The sequence below is a fragment of the Lissotriton vulgaris genome, chromosome 6 (genome assembly GCF_964263255.1).
Source record: "Lissotriton vulgaris chromosome 6, aLisVul1.2, whole genome shotgun sequence".
NCBI lineage: Eukaryota > Metazoa > Chordata > Amphibia > Caudata > Salamandridae > Lissotriton > Lissotriton vulgaris.
Genome location: NC_141694.1, coordinates 199279220 through 199304032, shown reverse-complemented (window position 1 = coordinate 199304032; position 24813 = coordinate 199279220). Strand labels below are relative to the sequence as shown.

Genomic DNA, 24813 nt, shown 5'->3' with positions numbered 1-24813 from the left:
TGCTCAGTTTTACAGATCAATTCAGAGCTCAGGAATTGTAACCACAACATGGCGGGACAACATCTTCTAAGGCCTAGACTTCTCAACAGGGGAATTAACCATAGCTTACGGTGTACAGTATAATATTTACAGAACAAAACAGTGTGCATCGTTGATTGTTCAGACGTTTCGTCACAAGGACACACCGTTAAACAGTCATCCCAACTGTTTCTATTAGGAAAAGCTACAACCCCATGAAAAATGTTCAGCCTAAATCTTGCCAGTAAGAAGCGCTCAAATTGTGACTCAACATATGTCAGATATGGTTCCACCTCTACAGTAGTCATGACTGCCATGGAATGTTGGACTGAGGGTTTCTTTATCTCTATACTAATGCGTAATTCTTCTATGTGGCTCAGAGCCCTTATTTTTAGATCTTTCTTTGGGATTTCAGCAATTAAATTGGGGCTAAGGTAATATTTAGCCAACCCCAAATCAGTAAGAAGATTTTTCACATATCTCAGCCATTCTATTTTTTCCACATGATCCAATAACATGCAGTCTGCCACTATCTCTTTTGAGAATGAATTTTTCGTTGATGTCCAAATACAACGCCAAAGCAATAGGGGTTGGATCTTTGCCAAATCCTCTATATGGGGCATTCCTAGCTCTGCATGGCAAGCAAAAGTGGATACTGGTTTAGGCACCGCCAAGAGGAATCTCATAAATGTATTCTCTGGTACCTGTAGTGCGTTGTTTTTTTTGTGTCCCCACAGACCCGCCCCGTACAGTGCGATAGAATGACACTTTGCTTTATAAATACGGAGCAACTCTACTGGTGGCCTCTTTCCTAACTTCTGCGAGAATTTTATGAGGTCGGCAATTGCTCGCAGGGGTTGGCGTTTACGGGCTTCTATGGCCGCTTTCCAATTAAGCTTTTCGTCCATCATGATCCTGAGGTATGGGTATTGGGCAGTTAGTTCTATCCTTTCATTATCAAGGAAAATACTCTTCCCCCCTTTCTTTCCTTGACCTGCCACCATAACATGTGTCTTTTTTATATTTATGTGGAGGTCCAGACTGACCATAAATTTTGCATACCTATGCAATGCTTTCTGTAACTCTTGTGGGGTGCGTGCCAGTATCACAGCATCATCTGCGTATAGGAGCGCAGGCACCAGGCGATCTCTCACTCGGGGGAGGTCCTGGCCCCCCTTCAACATCTCTACCTCGAGCCCATTGGTATGGAGGGAGAAGAGAAAAGGGGCCAGCACACAACCCTGCCTGACGCCGCGTTCCACAGCAAATGACTCAGATAATTCACCCTGCACTCCGAAACGCACCCTGGATGAAGCATTAGAATATAGCTCTCTAAGGAAGGTTACCAGGACTGGGTCTATACCCATCTCAGTAAGAACTGACCAAAGTTTTGCGTGGGAGACGCAGTCGAAAGCTGCGGATAGGTCGACATAGACCATGTACAGCCTACCCCGCTTTGCAGACACGTACTTCCCCATCATTAAGGCCAAGTTCAGGGCTTGCTCAGTTGTTCCGAAGCCCTCTCGGAAGCCCAACTGAATGTCAGAAAGAGTCCTGGTATCGTTCGCCCACTCCTGTAGACGCTGGAGTACCACTCGTCCCAGTACTTTCCCCAGTGAATCCAGCAGCGAGATCGGTCGGTAACAGGACACATCCTCCCCATTTCCCTTCTTGAATATAGGGACCATGGTAGATTGGGTCCAGGATTTAATTAGCCCGCATTTCATTGCAGCATCGAACACCCTCTTTAAAATTGGGGCCCACAAATCTAATTTGAATTTGAAAAAGTCGACTGGTACCCCATCTGGACCAGGGGCTTTCCCGCTTTGCTCGCTTTAACTGCGTTTATAACTTCGTGAAGTCCAAAGTCTAATGGAATTGGGAACGGATTAACCTGATTGTTCCAGTTATTTCCCTCGGTTAAATCTACTTCTGAGGGTTTGCCAAACATTTTTAAGAAATGGTTTACCCATACTGGTCCCTCAATCGCAACTTTTACTTTTGGCTGCTTGTTAGTGTCAGTCAGAAAGGGAGCATTCACCACCTTCCAAACAGCTCACTATTTCTATTCAGTGAGCTCTCATGGAGTTGGTCCCATAGGGCTTTCTTCAGTTCCTCTTTTCTTGCTTTGCATGCTAATATATAGGACCTTCTTAAGATCCTAACCTCCTCGTCGTCTCTAACAACTTTTGCTGGCCACTGAACAGTTATGGTTGAACCACCCTTTTTTTCCACCTTTTTGCTTTCTTGTTAAACATTTGTTTACCTTGTCCAAGATCACCCTAAACTTTTTTAAGACTTCCTCTTCCCCTATATCAGCATCTAGGCACTTCAATATTGCCGGGTATACCGCAAGTACCACCTTATTTGTTAGGTCTACGGGATCTATCTTTCCCCATCCTAGGGCACAGCCATTTGTTTTTGTTAAGTGTATCTTGTTCTGGGCAAGTGCGGTCATTAAGAGCTGTGCTGATAACTGCCCCTGATGCATAAGTAAGTCAAAGCCCAGAGCGGCATGATCACTCAGAGTATTTATTAGCACTCTAAATCTCTGGGCCTTGCTTCCAAGGGTCGCTGTGACCAGTATATAGTCGATTGTTGACTCACAACCCCTTCCCAGATAGGTTGGCTCTAACCGCCCGCAAGGGGTTTTTGGTTCATTTAGTATCACCAAACCCAATTCAGATAGGGTTTCATTTAGAATATCTCCCACCACAGAATGACTGAAGTGGGTTGTTTGGTCATCTGTTTCATCCACCACGCCGCAGATGTTACTATTATTCCTCTCACAGGGGTGGTGGTTGAAGTCACCCCCCCAAACAATACTTGGGGGATCTAAGCCTTGCGTTTGTTTTGACCGGGTAAGAAGTTTCTTGCGGAGAGCCCCAAGTGTTTTTACTCTCTCACTTTCTGCTAGATTATCGTACATATTTACAAGTAGGATAATCCTCTTCTTCTGGAAAAACAATCTCAATATCTGGTAGTTTGGTTCTATGCTGAGAGCTGTGACTTCTAGCCCCAGTATGGTATTTGCTATGTAGACCATCAGCCCACCCTTAGCCCTACCGTAAGTGCCTGCTATTGCTGGGGAAAAATAAGTTTTATACTTCGTCAGATGCATTTTTGTAGTGACCCAAGTCTCCTGTAGGCATATCACTTGGTGGTCCTGTACAAAATCTAGGGCACTTCCATCCGCAATTTTTGCACGGAGACCCGCAATATTCCAGAACATAATTTGTAATTTTATGCCTTTCTTTCCGTGATCTGGCCTTTCAGTCATACTACTAGCCTCGTCTAAAGCAGGGTTCTCCAAGGCCAATTGCCTTTCCTCCCTTATTGGAACTGGTGTACCACTAGATGTATTCCCCAAGATAGCGTTGTCTTCCCCGTTTGCGGGTATCGGGTTTAGTAATGCCGACTGTTTGCCACCTTCTATTTGTTGTCCTACAACACCATTCGGATTAGTATCCCCCTGCAAGTTAATAGATTCTGCCAAAGTTGGTTTTACTGGGGAGCCCAGCTCCCGGCTAAGTCAGTCTACTTCATCTAACCCGAACAGCATTGAGAAATGGTTAAAGGTAGGTACGTTAAACCCCTGATATGGTTGGAAGTTATTGTTCTGAAACCCCCTATGTGGCTGGGGATAGAATGGGTGATTATAAGGATTTTGCTGGGAGAATTGATAGCCCCCTTCTCTCCGGTCTGAGTGAAACCTTTTTACAGAATGCAGTTTTGGATATGTGGTCTGCTCTCGCGTGTAAAAATAACTGACAGAGTGCGTGGAAATACAGTCCCCCCCCTCTGGCTTCATACCAATCACCAATGCACCTCACTGCTCTATGGTCCTTAAAATTTATGATTATTACGTCCCCCCTCTTATCTTTTGGTCTTGATCCCACCCAAATTGCACGTCTCACTGTTAAAATTTCTCCATTTAAATGCGAGGGAAGAGGTCTATTTTGCTCCAGCCAATGAATAGTTTTATTTTATAAAGCAGGATAGTCCTCCCTGACCCCCTCTGCTAGTTCCGGTACCCCTGCCATAATGATCGTGTAGGGGGCCGATTCAGGGGGTAGGTCTACTATCCTAATCATCGATCTATTCAAACGCTGAGGTAGCTGTTCCCCTTTCTCACTATCTAATCTGTTTTTCACAGGTGAGTTGTTCTTTACAGGTGGGAGGTTCTTTTCTGCTTCTCTTTTCTCTCCTTCTTTTTTCCCGCTAACAACTTGTGTCTCCCCGTTTTTTACTTGATTACTGAAGGAGAGTAGGGTCTGCAATCCTATGATCACCCCTGATTTTTGCTTTTTGCTTCACTGGTTTACGACTTCTCTGGCTGTGGGCCTACTAATCAGACCCACAGCCTTGCTGTTCTCTCACTAAATTGACACGTGTACCTTAGGTGCATTTACCAATTGGTACTGGGCCACCTTATCAGACCCTGTAACTCAGGGCATAGGTGTACCCAGGGCCTACCAGGGGCTGCAGCATGTATTATGCCACCCCTGGCTGGCCATCTAAATCTGACACAACTGGCTGCACGACAGCTGGAGCAAAGTGGTGTAATCACCCTTTGCTGTAGATATAGTATACCTATATCTAACCCTAAAATGGACACATGTATTCCTATCAGTCACTCCTATGGCAGGCCTTAACAATCCTGAAGGCAGAGTGCTTGGAATTATGTGAGCTGAGCCCGTCTGCAGCTTGCGGAACTAAGTCCTAATAGCTGTTCTATGATAACGTTCTATGATAACGCGTACCATATACTCTTAAGTGCATTATAATCCTCGCGGTTATTTGCTATCTTTGGTATCGCTTTATCAAAACATGTCGAGTAAGGGGTCATACAAAGTGGAATACTAACCACTCGCCAATTCTGGCGACGGGGTTAGCATTCCACCCTTCGAGAGGGACACGACATGTATGTAACTGTGAACCCCGGTTAAAGTTAACTCGAGCCTCAGCATCACAAAATGGATGCTGCCACCACAGACACAAGTCTGACCCCCTGCAGCTGGGAGTCCTTCCAGCGAGGGGAGCTTGGACAAAGGGTTTCCTGTCAGGGGCGGTGCTAGCACCATCCCGGAAAAGGGTTTTGTGTATCCAAGGTAGGCAGGGCTGAATAAGAAGGTGACTGCAAGTGGCACCCCGGTGCTCACTGTGCATCTGCCAGTTTGAACCAGTTCCAGGGGCACACCAGCCTCTGAGCTGGGGAAAGTCCGGCATGGGAGAGGGGTGTAACCACCCCCCTTCCTGATCCCACCCATGGGCAGGACCTAGTCCCGTACCAGCCCCTTTCTTTAGTATAAAGGTGGGAGCGGGGACCCTTCTAAATTAGATCATCTTTGAATCCTGACACTACTTTCTACGAAAGGAACTCAAGACTTCTTCTCAAGATTTCTCCCTTGTGACTAAGGAGTAGTCACCCTGCATCTGCGGGCACCAACTAAGAACACTGCGGTTTGTTGCACGTCCTTCCTCCGGAATCCGACCGACCAGCACGACGAGACCCGGCTTCCCTGGCACCTCTGACCTCTACCTACATCATCAGCCCAGCTGAGATCCGTGGGTGTGACGAGACCTCGAGGGACCGGCCATCTTCAGAACTGCACGACGCTTATCCAGCACGACCGCCGAGGGATCCTCGAGTGAGTGCTTTGGGGTTTGAGAAGCCCTAACCCTGAGCAGCTCCAGCACTGAAGTCCAGCCCCCCAGCATCCACGAGATCTGCGTGGGGCCCTTCTGCTCTTTGCTGCTCACCGCGTTGTCTGGCCACTTGCCTGCTGGCTTGTAGCCCTCTTGACGACGAACGACGACATCTCCATCGCTGGTCTGGTTGCTCCAGACTGGCCCTTGCTCCCCGCCAACAGAGGAGCACCCCGGACCCTCCTGGTCCACTCTAGACGCCATTTTGAGTCCACCGCGTGGGCTTGCATTTGCCAAGAGTTGTTGCCCCAATCCTGGGTCCAGCGACGTCGACAGCAGATACCATCGTGGGACAGCTCATACCTCCATCCTGGTCGCCGACAACGCCTCCTGGTCCGAGAGACTGCAGAGCCCAGCGTCGCCCACTCACCTGGTCGAGGTGACTTCGTCCGGTGCCATCCTGGTGCCCATCTAATCACTGGCTAGTGATTCAGAACTTGGTCCCCTCTGCTTACAGGTACTCTTCATCACCGATCCAGGCTTGGGTCGCATCGAACTTCATCACTGGTCGCCTGCCAGCAACAACTTCTTTCAGGCTCCATAGACTGCAACAAGGATTCCCGACGTCTTTTCAGAGCTATGCAGCCGCAGCCCCTGGGCTAGGTAACCTGAGCATTTCGGTGCTCCAGCATAGCTTAACTATCTAAGTGTCCAGATCCTTTTTCGTTTCAGCTCTACCTAGTCGGATTCGTCCGATAACACTAACTTTACGAAATCTAGCATCCATAGACTTTGTCCCGCATCCCGCGTGAGAGTGCACACTCTGCACCTGATCTCCCTAGGCCTCTTGCTCGTAATCTGAAGGTTCAGTAGTCCAGTCCTAGCGATCCTAAAGTCTTTGAGACTAGTTACTTACCTGCTAGTATTTCGCATTCCACTTTTGTAGTATATGGTTTTCAGTGCCCCTCGGGCATATGCGTAAATTGTGCGACTTTCAGAAATTCTTTAAGAGCTTGTATTGTGCTTAGCACCCTGTCCTCATAAAGAGCCCAGGGCTGTTGTGTTCTAAATAAATATACTTTATTTTCATAACAACTTGTGTGGTGTCCTTTCACTTGGTGTTCAAGGGGTATATGTGATGGTATAACAGCTGGCTTAACACGCCCTCTAGAGTTTAGCCTAAAGACTGCTCTTGTACATGCTACTAGGATAGCTGGTCTAAAGGTTGACTTACAACCAATCATCAATAAGGGTCGTTTGGAATGATACACAGTGATCACTAGAATAGTGAGCACTACATATCAGGCCAACTTCTCACAATTACTTACTGGGGGCTTGGGCTTTTCTTTATCAACTATTACCTTAGATGGTTTAGCCAATGCTTTTTTCCCCTGTGTAGTGCCAGATTTCACAGGTGCACCACTGGTGGATGGTTGCTCTAAGAGAAGAGTGGAGGGGGCAACAAGGTTAGCAGTAGTACTTTTAGGCTGTAGCATTGACAATTCTGTTAAAGCCAGAGTGTTCCCTTCTATTTGTTTACCCAGCTTCTCTAAATGTGTGCTTATTATTCTGGTTCTCTTTAAGGGAGGAAGTAAAAGGGACTTCACCATGACCTCTATTTTAGTGAGAAGTTCACCCTCAAAATTTTGGCCAGGAAACAGCCCTAAGGTGTTAACAGTTAAAGATGGATTGTTTGTCTCAAGAGACCGTGTAAGTGGCGGTGTTAGGGCCAAGATATTAGTTTTTTCTTTTTTGGCCGGACCCGACGTAGAGGGAGAACCTCGTCTCTTTCTTTTTTTTGGTTGATTCTCCAGCTGTCCTGTGGTTGCTGGAGAGGGTATAAATAATTTGGGTGAGCTAGATAGCCCTGATATGTTTGAGCTAACTGAAGAATCGAAGAGGGACGCCACACCAGGAGAATTAATCCTATTATTTTCCTCGTCCCTTAAAGCAGTGGGGGGAATATTATCAGTAACTGAGTCTAAGTCTATCACCCCTGGGGAGGGGGCTTTCCCAATTTGTCCTAGAGAGGAGCGTTTGCCGGTTCACAGATCCAAAGAGAGGCGCTTTTCTGTGTCAGCGATTTCCTTCTCCAGCGCGAAGAGGAGCGGAGACAGGGGGCAACCCTGACAAGTGCCCCTGCTCAGCCGGAAATCCGCGGATTTTCAATTATTCACCACCACTCGGGCCATAGGATCAGGATACAGGAGACGGATCTAACCTGCAAACTCGGGCCGATTCCAAATTTGTAAAACACTGCAAACAGGTTGCGTTTAAAGAGACCAGCGCTGCTGGTTCCAGTATGGTAGGTGTTCTACCCAATGAACAAGTTACTTACCTTTGGTAACGCCTTTTCTGGTAGATACAATATCTGCCTGTGGATTCCTCACCTTGTGAATATCCCCCTTGCGTCAGCAACATTCGGAAATTCTTTTGTAGCCTCGCGCCGACGTGGACTCGGACATCATATAGACACAACATCGCTCGCGACTCCGCTGACGTCACCGACGCCTACAATAGGCCCACGCCGGCGTGATGACATCAGTTCCGCCCTTTTTTCCGTGCCATCGAGGCACACGGACGGACCAATGACAGTAGATATATACAAAGTATACACAGTATACAATAGTCAAGGCAAAACACACAGTATAAAGCAAATGCAGGAAAGCAATTGATACATTTCCTTAACAACAAAATAAATATACATTACAGTACAATAACTCTGGCATAGAAGAGTGGACAACGGGGAGGCGGGTGGGTCAGTGAGGAATCCACAGGCAGATATTGTATCTACCAGAAAAAGCGTTACCGAAGGTAAGTAACTTGTTCTTCTGATAGATACATCTGCCATGTGGATTCCTCACCTTGTGAATAGAGTCCCACAGCAGTCCCCACTCCCGGAAAAGGGTGTCCACTCTTCTAAACCAGGAAATCCTGAAGGACAGAGCGCGCAAAGTGGCCGTCCCTCCTGACTTCGGTATCCAAGCAGTAATGCTTCGCGAAAGTGTGGAGGGAAGACCAAGTTGCCGCTCTACAAATATCCTCAACAGGCACACCTCTAGCCAACGCAGAGGTCGAAGACTTCGCTCTTGTAGAATGAGCCCTTATACCCTCTGGAGGTTCCTTACCGGCCAAAGAGTAGCAGATCTTAATGCAGAGAACGATCCATGTTGATAGGGTTCTTTTATGGACCGCCTTCCCCTTCTTGCAACCAGCAAACCCAACGAAAAGCTGGTCCTCCAAACGAAAATCCTTGGATCTGTCCAAGTAAAAGGAAACCGCCCTCTTAGGGTCCAGACGGTGCAGTCTCTCTTCCTCCTTAGAAGGGTGAGGGGGAGGATAAAAGTAAGGTAGGGTAATGGACTGACCCAAATGGAAAGGAGTCACCACCTTAGGCAGAAAAGCAGCCCTGGTCCTGAGAACCATTCGATCATCATGAATGGTCAGGAAAGGGGACTTGGAACTAAGAGCTTGAAGCTCACTTACCCTCCTTGCCGAGGTTATTGCAACGAGGAAGACAGTTTTAAATGTAAGAAGCCTCATGGGACATTTGTGAAGAGGCTCAAATGGAGCACCCATCAGAAAGGACAAAACAAGATTTAAATCCCACTGAGGCACAATAAAAGGTGAAGGAGGGAACTTATTTGTGAGGCCCTTCAAAAATCTCAAGACCACGGGAGACTTAAAAAGAGACGGCTGGTCAGGCAAGCAGAGAAAAGCTGACAGCGCCGTAAGGTAGCCCTTCACAGTAGCAACAGCAAGCCCCTGTTGCGCAAGACAAAGGGCAAACTGGAGAACTTCAGACAAATGGGCTCTCACAGGGTCAATAGACTTCTCCCTACACCACTCAACAAATTTCGACCATCTATAAGAATAGATGGACTTAGTGGAGTCACGCCTGGCGGATAAGATGACATCCACAACGTCAGACAGGAGGGAAAAGGAATTCAGGTTGCCCCGCTCAATCTCCAGGCATGAAGGTGTAATGTCAAGAGGTGGGGGTGTAGAACCTGCCCCTCCATCTGAGAGAGGAGGTCTGCCCTGAGAGGGAGACGGAGCGGCCGGTGAGAGGAGAGGTGGAGAAGATCTGAGTACCACACCCTTCTTGGCCAATCCGGGGCGGCCAATATAACTTGGCCCCGGTCTTGGCGAATCTTCCTCAGAACCCGAGGAATCAAGGGTATGGGAGGAAACGCGTAAAGGAGTTGATTTCCCCAACTCAACTGAAACGCGTCCCCCAAGGCTCCTTGCATCGGATACTGGAGACTGCAGAATGACGGGCAGTGAGCATTCTCGCAAGTGGCAAACAGGTTCAGCAGAGGAGTCCCCCACATCCGAAAGATGTTGTGAACCACCTCCGGGTGAAGCCTCCACTCGTGGTCGGCAGAGAACTGCCGACTGAGACCATCTGCTCGAACGTTCAGAACTCCGGCCAGATGATTTGCCATCAGACAAATCTGATGGTCCTGAAACCAGGACCAGAGACACAGAGCCTCTCTGCAGAGACACTGCGACCCCACTCCTCCCTGCTTGTTGATGTACCACATCGCGGTCGTGTTGTCCGTCAGGACTTGAACTGACTGACCGCGAAGGGAAGGAAGGCCTTGAGCGCTAAACGAACCGCCCGCAATTCCAGAAGGTTGATGTGAAGCAACCTTTCCTCTGGAGACCAAAGACCCTTGACCTCCAGATCCCCCAGATGAGCACCCCACCCTAGAGTGGATGCATCCGATATCACTGTGGCTACCGGAGGAGGCAGATGAAAAGGCTTCCCCTGAGACAGGTTGCCTTCCACGCCCCACCAAGACAGATCCGCTGCAGTTTCTCTGGAGATCTTCACTGACTCCCTGAGATCTCCGTTGTGCTGATACCACTGCCTGCGGAGGCACCACTGGAGTGCCCTCATGTGCCAGCGTGCATGGTTGACCAGGAGAATGCAAGAAGCCATCAGACCGAGCAGGCGAAGGACCTTCAGGACCGGAACAACCGCTCCATTGTAAAATAAAGAGACCATTCCCTGTATGTCGCGAATCCTTTGAGGAGGAGGGAATGCACGACATACAGTTGTGTCCAGTACAGCACCAATGAACAGGTTGCGCTGGGAGGGCACCAGGTGAGATTTGGGTACATTTATCGAAAAACCCAACCTGTACAACAACTGGGTTGTCTCCTGCAGATGATGAAGCACAATCTCGGACGACTCCGCTTTGATCATCCAGTCGTCCAGATAGGGGAATACAGGAATCCCCGACCATCTGAGATGCGCCGCCACCACCGCCATCACCTTGGTGAAGACTCGAGGCGCAGTAGTAAGTCCAAACGGAAGGACCGCAAACTGATAGTGCTGCGACCCCACCGTAAAACGGAGATACTTCCTGTGCGACTTCAGGATGGGGATGTGGAAATACGCATCCTGCAAGTCGAGCGACACCATCCAGTCTTCTTCCAGCAGAGCCTGAAGAACCTGAGCAAGGGTGAGCATCTTGAATTTCTCCTGCTTCAGGTAAAAATTCAAGATCCTGAGATCCAGGATAGGACGAAGCCTGCCATCCTTCTTGGGAATCAGGAAATACCGGGAGTAGCATCCCTGACCCATTTCCAGCTCTGGGACCACCTCTATCGCACCTTTCCTCAATAGAGTTTGGACTTCCTCCTGAAGGAGAAACAGATGTTCCTCTGAGCAATACCCTGGGCAAGGAGGGTAATTGGGAGGGAATTTCCGAAAGGGAAAGGCATACCCATTTTCTACGAGATTGAGAACCTAAAGATCTGATGTAACCGATTCCCAATCTCGTAGAAAGTGGGTAAGCCGGCCCCCCACTGGGCCTACATGATCCTGAATGGCGGATCTAGGACTGCTTGTCTGTGGCTGGGGGGTTGGTGGAGGAGGAGGAGGAATTGGGCTGACGCCCTCGAGGACGTGCTCTCTGCTTCCCCCTGTATGACCTATACAAGGTATTCTGCTGCTGCTGCTGTTGTTGCTGCTGCTGCTGTCCTTGTCTATATGAACGAAAGGAGCGGCCAAAACCTCTAAATTTCCTGGTCGTAGAACCTCTGACCTGAAGGCCTAGAGATCTAGCCGTTGCCCTGCTGTCCTTGAATCTTTCCAAGGCCGCATCTGCTTTCCTTCCAAAGAGCCCCTCACCATCGAAAGGCAAATCCAATAAAGCAGATTGCACATCAGTTGAAAAATCAGATGACTTCAACCAGGCTGAACGCCTAGTGGCAACCGCCGTGCCCATGATCCTTGCCACTGAATCCGTAGTATCAAGCCCGCTTTGGATGACTTGACGGGCAGCCGCTTGAGAGTCAGACAAGGCTTCCTCAAAGTCTTTTCTGCTATCCTCAGGAACCTTACGGATTAATGAACGCATAGAGTCCATTAGAGCATGAATGTATCTTCCCATAAGGCAAGTGGCATTAGACGATTTCAGTGCCATACTAGCCGAAGAAAAAGTCTTTTTAGCAATTTGGTCCTGTTTCTTGGCCTCTTTGTCGCCAGGCACCTGCGGAAAAGCCCCAATCGACTTTTTAGAACATGCAGCCTGAATCACCAAGCTCTCAGGAGCCGGGTGCGATGACAAGAATGCAGGGTCCTCAGGAGCCACCCTATATCTCCTAGCCACGTTTTTGGAAACTGCAGGAGCAGAAAAAGGCTTTTTCCATACCTCCATAATGGGTTCCTTTAAGGCTTCATTAAATGGAAGTAAAGGCTCCACTGCTGAACTTGGAGAATGAAGAACCTCAGTCAGTAAATTCGACAGTAGGCAAAGACAAACCCAAAAGTCCAGCTGCCTTCTTCATGACTACATGATACGGTTAAACATCCCTGGAGGGTGTATCAGATCCTGAAGGTAAAGACCATTCCGGGGAAAACTCGAGACCACTTGCCTCTTCCAGGTCGTCGAAACTGCCCCCATCCAGCTCACCTTCCTCCATGTCAGAAGAAGACTCATCAACCCTCTGTTGTTCAAGCAGACATTGAGCTTCTCTTCGAGACCTGAATTTAACTCGAAGTGCAGCCGAATCCAACGGCGCCGGAGCCGACTTCGGAACCGAATCCGAGGGCTTGGAAGGAGGATCCCTAGACTTGCTTGGAGCCGGTGACGTCGGAGCTGGAGTCATCGACTTCGGCCGGGCCGGCGTCGATACCGGCGTCGACCCTGGTGGAGCTTGGTACTGCCACAGCGGAGTCGGGGTTGGCATGAACGGCATGAATGGTGCCGGAACATATGAGTGAGGAACACCCAAATTAAAGGACATAGGACCCATGGGACCCGAAGGCGCACCAGAGGGGAACCATGATCTAGAGAAAACACCATACATCGCGTTTAAAAACGCGGAAGGGTCCTGACCTGGTGTCGGGAATGGTGGATGCTCAGGATGACCACAAGGTAGGTTTGAATCTGTTTCTTCAACAGGATTCGAAGACTCTCCCTCAACAGGAACTCCATCGGCATCATCCGGAGTCGGAGAATGAGCCGGAGACGGAGCCGGAGCCGGAGTCGGATCCGGAACCGGAGTTGGAGGATGGGCCACCGACTCCGAAGGCGAAGCCTCACCTTCATGATCCGAAACTTGTGGAGGAATCACCTTCGACTTCACCCTCCTGGGATACCTTGATCTTGAACCTGACTTATCCCCTGAATGATGACGGGATTCATGCCTTCTCTTCTTATGCTTTTTCCGAGAAACGGAAGCGTGGTCAGACGAAGACTTCGAGGCAGACGCCTCACGAGACCTCGACCTGGATCTCGACTTCGATCTCTTCGAGTGCTTCGAAGACTTTCTAACCTTACTCGCTTTAAGCTTGGCCACAAGGAGCTTCGATTCCCTCTCTCGAAGAGCCTTCGGATTCATCTTCTGGCACGATGAACACCCTTCAACGTCGTGATCCGAGCTCAAACACCATATGCAGTCTTGGTGAGGGTCCGTAACGGACATCATCTTCCCACATTCTCTACAAGGCTTAAACCCCGTCTTCTTTGTCGACATGACAACACGAGCAAAAAGGTCAGAGAATGGAGAATCGAGGAAACAAAGTAATAAAATACTAGAAGCTACAGAGTAACCCGTTAAACCGTTAGCGTCGACGACGCGGAAAAAAGGGAACTGATGTCATCACGCCGGCGTGGGCCTATTGTAGGCGTCGGTGACGTCAGCGGAGTCGCGAGCGATGTCGTGTCTCTATGACGTCCGAGTCCACGTCGGCGCAAGGCTACAAAAGAAATTCCGAATGTTGCTGACGCAAGGGGGATATTCACAAGGTGAGGAATCCACACGGCAGATTATCTATCAGAAACACTGTGCAGTCGGCGCAGATTGAGGGCGGTATTGCGAAGCGGCATGAAGCCTGACTGGTCGGGGTGGACCAGTGCGGTGATTACTTTGATTATGCGCATGGCTAGCAATTTTGCGAGGACTTTGGGCTCCACGTTAAGGAGAGATATTGGCCTGTAGCAGGTACGGCTCGTTCTAGGTTTGCAGTCTTTATGTATGACAACTATATTGGCCACTCTTTGGTCGTATGGGAGAATTCCTCTAACTCTGCTTTCCATCAGCATTGAACGGATGTGGGGGGTGAGCTTATTGGAATTCAGCTTATAAAGCTCAACGGGAATCCCGTTGGGCCCCTTGGCTTTCCTCGGATTGCCTGTGCCACTTCCATCATTCGTTAGCAGGGAATCTAAGTAGGCTCTGTTTTCGTCTGAGATCACTGGTAGCCTTAGGTCTATGATCATCTTTCTATTGTCCTCTTCCGAGTATCTGCCTGTAGTGCTATACACGAGTGGTAATAGTCTGCAAATGTATCCGCGATAGCCTTCGGGTCAGTGATGGGATTAGAGTCATCTCCTTGCAACTCGGGCACCAATTGTGACGCCCACTCTTTCCTATCCAGTCAAGCTATCAACTTTCCCGCCTTATCCCTTAATTCATATACCCTGCTCTGGACCTCTCTACTCTGCGCTCTAGCTCTCTCTTTGTCAATACTGTTGAACTCATCCTGTCTCAGTCTCAGTAGGTGAAGGTTTTCCGGGGACACTCCCTGGGCTATCTCCTCCTCTGATTTTAGCACGTCCTCCTCCGTCCTTGTTAGTTCTGCCTGCCTGTTCCTCTTCTTCCCAGCAATCAGGGAAGAGTACATCTCCCCTTATGACCGTTTTATATGCCTCCCATAGAGTCTGTGCTGAATCAACCGTGCCCCAGTTTGTTAAATTAGTTATCAGTAGCCTTGATGATGTCCTTGCGGGTGGCAGGGTCTTTTTAATACCACCGGTTGATTGGGGCCACCATGCTGATGCTTGTGTGCTCCGATTCTAGTCTGAGCCACACTGGGGAGTGATCTGAAATGCCCCGTCTCAGATGTCTAACCTCCTGGATAGTATGAGCATGGGCCGCCGGGATTAGGATGTAGTCAATACGTGAGACTGTGATGTGCGTTAAATACGTGTGCTTGTTGTGCCCTGTTAGGGTTATGCATCCACCACCCATCCACCACTCCCACTGTTTCTAAAAATTCCCGTCAGCCACCTTTGGTTTGGTCCACGTTCTTGCAGCGGGTGCCTGTCAATCTCCACGGCCACTACTGCGTTTAACTCCCCCCCCCCCCCAGTACCAGGATACCTAACAGGAAGCCGAGATCCTTAAATGTGTCTGTTTGCAGACCAGGCGGGACGTAGATAGAGATAAATGTGGCTGTCTTACCTTCCCATTGGCCCGATACCCCTACATATCTGCCCCATACATCCGACCACGAGGCCTGTATTGTAAAGGGGAATGTGCTCTTGATAAGTATACCAACCCTGCATGACCCAGAGGTAAATCCTGCATGTGGCACCATCTTGTACCCTCCTTTATGCAGTGTAATGCATTTGTTTCCAACAAGGTGTGCTTCCTGCAAGAGTACCACATCCGGGGCATGCCGCCTGACAAATTAATTAACCATCCCACGCTTTAGTTTATCTCCCAGCCTGTTCACGTTCTAACAGAGGACTCTGACCCCTGTTTACCGCTCATTGCTGCTTCCCTGTGAAAGTCGCCCTAACTCTGCTTTCCATTTTGATGGTGTCGATGAACTCAATACAATAACCGATTCAACTGCAAAGGTTACACACAAATGAAATTCAAGGTTAAAAAACAATACACACCCCTCCCAACTCCCCCCCCCCCTCCCTGCACCCCTGCTTGCGGCGTTCGCCCATCTCAAACTGGTAGAGTGCCTGTCGTCCTACATACTAAAAACTAACAGTTAACTAAAGGTAGTTAAGAGGAGGAAGACCAGTACTCCGCCCCCCCCACCGAAAACCCATAATACCATGACCAAATTGTCCCATGAAGACTGCAATATGCAGATCTAACAAACTAGTGAGGAAGAGTCCAGTGTGCAACCTTGGGGTCTATCACCCCGGTACCTGAAATGTTCATTCAGTCTTGGAACCCAGTCGGCAGCTCTCCTGTTCCTGCGCTGCCTGGTCTCCATCTCGGCCTTGTGTTCCGAAGCCTCAGGGCGGACAACTGTCCAACCAGTCTGATTCCACTTCAGGGTTGTTGAAGAACCACGCATTCCCGTCGACCTCTACACGCAGGCACGCTGGGAACATCATGGAATACTTGAACCCCATGTCTCTGAGTTTTTTCTTGACGGCAAGGAAGTTCCTGCGCTGGCACTTCACCAGCTGAGTAAAATCGGGAAAGAAAGAGAGAGTGTCCTTTTTGTAACGTAGGGGGTTCCTGTTCGGGGAGACTGCAGGATAGCGTGTCAGTCCCTAAAGTTTAGTACCAGTGCAATTATCAGCTGCAGGGGCGCCGCTGGCCTCAGTCGCCCCCCTGGGACCCTATGCGCACGTTCGATGGTGAAGAATTTACTCAGTCCCTTGGGCTTGAGTTCCGTTAGTATAAGTTCCTCTATGAACAGATCCGGGGCTGGACCTTATTACTTCTCAGGAACACCCAAAATACGAATATTGTTGCGCCTGGCTCTCCCTTCATATTCGTCCAGCTTCAGCTCAGCCCTTTCGTAAAAAGACTTGAGGTCGCGCAGTTCCTGCTGGAGCTGTGACACAAAGTCCGTCAGACTGGCCGTCTTTATGTCCAGGGACTTGACTTTCTCGTTGACCTTGGTGAGATCTGCCCGTATGAGGTTCACTTCTATGGAGACGGTCTATTTTATTTTCCAGTGATTCCATTTTTTGCCCTAGTGAGGACTTGACCCCGTTAATGGCTGCCATGACATCATGCAAGGTTAGGTCCGAAGTGGGGCTCATGGAATCCACCCCCATCACAAAGGCGTGTAGTGGATCTAACGGGGAACCCTTGGGGAGGGTGTATCGATCCAGTTTGTTGGTCTGAACCTGCCTCATTCCCTTGATCATCATGGGCTGGTGCTTTTCGGCGTCCGGTTTGGTAGCCATTGCGGTGTCAGCTACCAGGTGTCTCAGCAGTGTCCTCCTCAGGACTTTGCCGCAGAGGTCAGATGCATGTGGGAACGCTAGGGTCATTCTGCCTGGACTCCGCCCTGCTGATGTAGTCGGTTGAATACTCCTCGGGGGGTGTTAGACAAGCGGTTATTACGGCGCATTGCTGGATCACCCCTCACCACCCTGATTTACCCGGTCATACCAGGAGCCATAGTCGCCGTCAAACCGACACAATTTTCACCTGTATTGATCCCACTCCGGCAGAGTGGTAGTTGGCAGGGGGAGGAAGGGGGCCGCACCCCACGTATCAGGGCAGGCACCTTCTTGCAGCAACGACTCAGGCACACTGCGCCACTGCCGGTCCGTTCTCACCACCACCCGGCCTTATGTCGCTATTGCTGCCCTCTGCGGCAGTATTCACCATAAGGTCTTCACTGCACTACAAATCTCCACTGCCTACTCACAGTTCCAGGCGGGCTGGTTTAACTGCTGCCAAGTGATCTGTTGTGCACTGCAGGGTAGAACAGCATGCAGTGCCAGTCCCGGTCACACTATCTCGCTCTGCGGATCGGGGGGGAGGGAGGGGGGAAGCAACTCGAAGTGCACTCACCCCCTCTTCCTACAGGGATTCACCAGGCTCGTTTCCTCACTCTGTGCCCCCTCAAATTCCGGCGCTGCTGTGCCAAGGCCGCTCTCCTCTCCTGGTCACGGAGTAGGGCCGATGCACGGGGGGTGCAGGCAAGGGGACGTCGTGCACCAATCATGTGCCACCACGGGAGCCCGGGGTATGTGGGAGAGTTGACTCCAGCCCTGTCGGCGACTTCCGGTGCTGGCGTAGAGTTTCTCTCTCCCGGCAGCGGTCACACTTTCAATCTTGTCCCCGGCTTCAGAGCTGTGATCAGGCCACAATGTACGATGTGCAGTACTCCGTCCCCCGAAGTCGTCGGGAAGCCGGGTTTGCGACCTCACTCTTTCATATGCCCAGCTTCAAGGGCAGGATGTTGGGTTTAGGGGCTAGTGGTATCAGAGCCGATGTGTCAAGCGGCCATCTTGGGCCGGCGCTTGGCTCCTCCCCTGAAGGGTTATTTTTATAATTTTTTTCTGCAGTAACATATGCAAGCCTTCCCCATGTCTATGAAAATGAACTGTCATTGTGAGTGCTTATATTACTGTTGACATTTTTTTACTTGCTTAAAAAAAAAACATAATTTAAGTAACATTCTTTGACATCAATCTGAAATCCACTGCTCACCTCCTAAAGGTGAACTAGAGTCTGTTTTGTCATATACTTGTTCCTGGCAGGTACAGGACATCAACATCTGGTTTTCAGCAGTCAAAATGTTTCGATTTTCTGCTTCTGAAAAATCGATAAACGGAAATCAACTATCAGTTCATAATATTTAAACAGTTGCTATTGATACCTAAACCAATTTCCTTGACTGTTCTCAACATCCATATACGATGAGCAATCCCCATGAAAAAAAAGACGAGTTTATTTACCTTGCTGTCCCTTGAAAATACATATTACTGCCATTTAAGCAAAAGACAACTATTTTGAAACATTGCAATATTAGAAATTGTCTTTGGATCAGAAAATACCTTCAACTGTGTGGGTAGGACTAGCCGATCTGCGTTCCAAATTTGCATCAGGAATGACTGGTAACTCTTCATCCAATAAGAAGACATTTACTAGTAGGTTAAAAGAAAGGATAGTGCATCAGAATTCAGTTGAAAGTCATCATACATCAATAAATTTAAGAAAAGTGATACCATTGAATATCACACAATACATTCAATGAACATACTTTGACAATACCAAATCACATTTCACTAATGCTATCCATTGGCCCCATCGAAGTCACTGTATGCTTTGCTAACGTTTGTCTAAGCCATTATCAACTATCAGCATAAATGGAAGTCAGATGTGTATAGATCACTGCTCTCCGACTCAGTTTGGTGCTCTGTTCAGGACTGCAACCTATGCACCTATTCCGTTGTATACAAAAGTCACCAATTATCAAAAGGTTAGAGCCCATTTTAAAACACAATAATAGAAAACAAAAACTGGAAGTCTAGCAACCACCTCATGGTTACTGGGATGGATGGAGGAACCGGAGCTTTTATGCTACAGTTGTCAGGGTCCAATCTTAGCGTTGGCATGTGCCTCACAAATGGCTACACCCTAGAGCCATGCATGGCACAGATTTAGGTAGGGGGCAGAGGGCCGTGCCTTCTTGATTAAAGTTTTATAAAGGAATGTTTTCCTAAGTTCATTGGTAGAATTTAAGCATGTTGTGTTTATTCATATCATGCAAAGAGCATAACGACTAATCAATCCAGTCCGTTTCTAGGGGGAAAAAAACAATTGCAAAAAACATTCCCAATTAATAATAAGGATATTGTTTTAATGTCATAAATATATATGGAACCTAGTCCTTATTTAAGACAATCATCAATGCAATTTGTATTTATATATACATATATTTAGTTTCAGCACAAAAAGTGTAAAGTCACCTAGTGGTGAATAATCATAAAAAAGGCCTTAACACAATATAAATCAAACAGAATGATTCCCTTGGGTCGTGTACAGGAAAAGCTTGGATTTAGCTATAACCACAATCAAATATAAACACACTAATTAAAAAAATTAATCAAAAATTAAGTTACATAACAATTTATTGAAACAATAAAAAGACAATTTACAATTACACTGGAAAAAATGTTAAAAAGCAATTAAAATACTATATAATTTTGTGACCAGCACAAAAATGAAGGACAGACAAAACTCAATTGTAAAACATACAAATTAGAAATTACAAAGCGTACATTCACAATTAAAATTTCAACGTCCCCTGGTTTAATAACCTTACAATCTTATATACACCGGGGGGGAAAAACGATGAATTGTACAGAAAATTGCGTCGACGCGTTTCGGTGGTTTGCGTATTATGTGCCACCTTTATCAAGACTATTGATTTGTTGTCTGTCGTGTTACTGGATCCTTATGGTTGTCCTGTTTGGTCAGGTGGGATTCCTTGTTATGTAGGAGATTAAAATTCTTTCAGGATGTGACGCTCAGAAAAGTAAAGGCAGCTCACCGCGCCTCTATTATTCCTTCTACTGCGAGATCTCTTTTTGACCATTATAGAGAGACTCGTTCTGGTCATTGAAGCCAACCGCCATTGATCTTGATATTCATCCCCGCTACAAGTCAAGAACAACTAAAGAGTAGTGACATAGAAGAGTCTGAAGATTTACAGACTTTGAAAAGTTTTCTAATCCTTATCGGATAGGAGAATCATTAGTAACCTTCAGATAGTTACCGCCCAATAAGAATATCTCCTCACATCCTGAAAGAATTTTAATCTCCTACATAACAAGGAATCCCACCTGACCAAACAGGACAACCATAAGGATCCAGTAACACGACAGACAACAAATCAATAGTCTTGATAAAGGTGGCACATAATACGCAAACCACCGAAACGCGTCGACACAAGTTTCTGTACAATTCATTGTTTTTCCCCCCCGGTGTATATAAGATTGTAAGGTTATAAAACCAGGGGACGTTGAAATTTTAATAGTGAATGTACGCTTTGTAATTTCTAATTTGTATGTTTTACAATTGAGTTTTGTCTGTCCTTCATTTTTGTGCTGGTCACAAAATTATATAGTATTTTAATTGCTTTTTAACATTTTTTCCAGTGTAATTGTAAATTGTCTTTTTATTGTTTCAATAAATTGTTATGTAACTTCATTTTTGATTAATTTTTTTAATTAGTGTGTTTATATTTGATTGTGGTTATAGCTAAATCCAAGCTTTTCCTGTACACGACCCAAGGGAATCATTCTGTTTGATTTAGGTTTAACACCCCAATTCCCTTGTTTACTTCAAGGGGTTCCTCTCTCTTTTCATAACTTAACACAATATATACAAGCTCACATGCCTCCAATAACACCCATGACAAGGCAACCTTCTCGAAAAGATCACATGCCTGGATGACCCTCAGTTCCTATAAATTACTCACCCCACAACCATATTTCAATCAGGGCTACCCTAGGGTGATAAAAAATTAATTTCTTAAGGTACAGACTGGGGATCCTTCCATGCACTCAGCATCTTCCACCATGACTGAGGATAAAAGGCCAAGATACTTGCAGGCTGTGCAATATCAAGAATGGTGATATTCTTCATTTAATTTGCCTAAGCGAAGAACTGAACCAAGTGCGGATACATCTTCTAAAAGAACCACTCAAACAGAAAGGTATCCGCACTAGAAGGCAAGCAGTGCTGGCTTACTTAAACCCGGCAAATATTCAATTAAACTGCAGACTGGTAAAATTCCTGAGGAAGGCTGAACAAAAAATGCCGCTAACATCAAAGAATGCTTGACAAAGACCATCATTGTGAAACAGACTGCCAGATGTGAACCAGGAGCAGCAGCGGGAACACTGTTGTAATAAGCAGAGATAATTTCGCTCGAATAATCGGCAAGCATGGCCGGAGCACAGATTTCTGAGAAACAAAACTACAGCATCTAGCAACCCATTGACCCTTCCCAATTAGCATAATCCAATTGTGTTTTAACTGCACTGAATTTTCTATTTTAGCTTTTAAACAATTTTAATTTATGAATATTGTAGTGCTTTTATTGCAATGGTTTTAATTAACTATGCTAATAAACTTAAACCATGAGCACTGTAAGTCAGTTATGAATTCAAACTGATCATGCAGACTATCCTAAGCGTACCATACCTTAGCCTGGCAAATAGCCCAAGGATAAAGAAACAAATATATAGAAAATTATTTAAAGTCTAGGGCAAGTGCCCCTAAATAAACATACCGGCAATAAAACAATTTTTTGGCCAGCTGTATACTCATAGTTACTGTAGTAAATGGAGGACAAAAAAGAGGTAAGCTAGAATGTGCTCCAAAGGAGTGACAGGGGAGTTAGAACACGCCACCGGATCGCCACAGAACATACTGACTGTTGAAAAAGTGCCAGATTAAATGAGTCGTGCTAAGTCCTGCAAAGTACAGCCCCACGAGCAGCGACTTACTGAATAGACGCCGATCTGTCTAGACACCTTGCCAAATGCCAGCAGTCCCAATTGACGGAAGAAACATTGCATTTACGGATTTGAATATTCCGACTTATCGACAAACTATTCAATGGAATCCTGCCCATCTAGGTCAGAGTGGAACGACGACTCGCAAGCAGTTTGGGACAACAATTCGTTTAGCAAACGGAATGGGGGACGTGCTGCCACCGTAAAGAGAGGTCCAGAGTGATAATTCTGAGCTTGGATCGCATACAGCAACATAAGGCAGTAAGTGTTCCACAACCCACCCACTATTCCTCCTACGTGTTCGGGACTTGCTGTTGCAGGTAAGGAGAAGACGTGGGGGTTGTGTGTGTGTGTGTGTGTGTGTGTGTGTGTTTTTGAAAATTGCGATCGTGTAAATGCTTGCAAACAATATGAGGAAAGGAGCATAGCTCTGTTTTTTTCCTCCAACGTGTCCACGGCAATGTGACTTCCTGGACTCAATTAAGGTGAGTTTGCAATTTGAATGATAACTAAAAGCACTTTGGAGAGGCGTTTTCCGACACATCAAAGAAATAACTTTATATTCTTTTAGCTTTCCTTTTTCGATCATTATAAGGAGTGCTAATATTAAAAAGAGACATTGTAAAAAACACGCTCTCATGATTTCTCTGGCAGACTATTAGAATCCTCGACATCGTTCCGCAACACAACTACCAGATCCTTAAGCCCGGGCATGTGCATCACGGGCGCGATTAGGCACTCGTGTCAAGTGGAACACACATTTGAATTTGGGCAAATAAAAGAAGGAGGACTATGAATGAATGGGAGAGAGAAAGGCAAGCTGTTACTATTTCCTTATTTAATGAAGATTTGATTCCCAGGGATTTGAACTCTAAATCAGTAATTGTTTCCAATCCACAGGAATCATATGTAACACAGAATTTAACAAATTTGGAAAAGCTTTCCAAGCGTGAATTAAACAAATGGTGGGAGGTCACCTCTTTCACCAATTATGTTGAAGTAGGTCGGAGTTGTATGAAGTTTTAGATTCCTAATTAATTTTCCTGATTCATTCCCTTATATAGGTACAATCCACATTGCCCTTATATAGGCATAGAAATCAAGCCCTTATTTAGGCATAGCCCATGCTACCCAAATACCGGCATGGCAACTTCCATCTGTTCACCAAACATCAACAATTTCTTGGAAAAAACAGCTTAAGCCGTTTGGGACTTCTCCTTGCTTGAATATTGATTTCTCCGAGAACTCAGTTACTTTACAATGAACAACTATTCCCTAGGGGTTCATTCATGACATTAGTGTGCCCGACTATGTCAAACATGGCATTCCTAAACACCTTCAAGGTATAAATATACCTTCACTTGCTATAGTAAAGTACAGTAGTTCGATGCCGTTCGACAACCTACTTGCCAGACGCAGCTTGCTACAGCAAGTGCCAAAGGAAGCCGACTCTCCGAGCGGACACACTGATCTGCCGAAAAATCCAGCTCCAGTGTTTCTGACTCCACTTTCTGGGTGTTGGGAAATCGAGTCCCGAGACACAGATACCAGACCTCCTTCATTCTAAGGTATGGAGCTGATTAGAACCTAGAGAAAACTTTGGCAATTATTGGCAGAACTAAAACTTATGCTATACAATACTTACTTTTTCCCTCGTACTAGGTTAGTTACATTGGGGTAGGCGTATTTTAGAAGCACAAGTTGAGTATTTTAGACTTTGTTATTTATGTATGTATTTTTATATGGCTTAGAAACCCTACAATGCTATTACAGTATTATTTTATAAAACTATTCTCGCTGTAAGCATTATACTTTGCATTCTGCCTAACTATTGTAGCAGTTCACCTCTCTTGCTTGAGAAAGAAGACTTTAATAAACCTTTAATTGAAACGCCCGTCTCTCTATTTCTGTGCACCCTCTGTAGAAACGAAGCAAGCACGATTGTCTGAGTGAGATACTTATCTATTGTTTCCACGACTCTGAAGATATTTGTTCCATCTTGTGTATTCGAGAACGTTTCTAGTGACCTCTGAGCTGGCTGGCACTCACAATTAAGTTTAGTATATTTGATAGAGACCTACTGACCTAAGTCCTACGTCATATCTATAGGATATATTATTCCAATGCGCAGAGCCTATTGGGAATATAGGAACTACACTACATCGGGTCCCTAGAGGACTGAGGATTTCCATCATTCCCACCTATGAGAACCCCAATCCGGATTTCCTTAATGAATGGGCACAATACATGGCCAAAACCTGTAAGGGGATGTTGGAAATGCTAATAATGTATGCTAAAATTGATTTGGATCAGACACGTCTAGACAAGAATTAGAAAAACACAAAACAGAAAGTGTGGTGATTGAGTTCCTAAAAGGTCTGGAAGCCCGACGGAAATCTTATGAGGACACCATCAAAATAAAGAAACTACGCAAATTCTTGCGAGATAAGGACTATGCTGAGGGGAGGATCCTAACTTACATGAAAAGAACTGATCGGGCACAAAGAGACCTATGTGTAATTCAACTACAAAAAAACAGGAGGTGGTATCAACTGATTCCTGCTCAGATCTCAGCTCTGATTCAGATAGACAAGCGGTGCCTTTAGGCACGCGCCCTCATGTTCCTACACGAATTCCAGATATTAAAACAAAAGAGGAA

At 46.6% G+C, this 24813-nt stretch overlaps 1 protein-coding gene across 1 annotated transcript in view; it reads right to left on the bottom strand.

Moving 5' to 3' along the window:
• TDRD6 (tudor domain containing 6) overlaps positions 1-24813 on the bottom strand; it is a 2323386-nt gene that overhangs the window by 551131 nt on the left and 1747442 nt on the right. The window contains exons 21-22 of the mRNA XM_086926239.1: positions 18684-18773; positions 18337-18441 (exon numbers count right to left, since the gene is read on the bottom strand). Coding sequence (XP_086782365.1) covers positions 18337-18441; positions 18684-18773 — 195 coding nt within the window. The remainder of the gene's footprint in view (positions 1-18336; positions 18442-18683; positions 18774-24813) is intronic.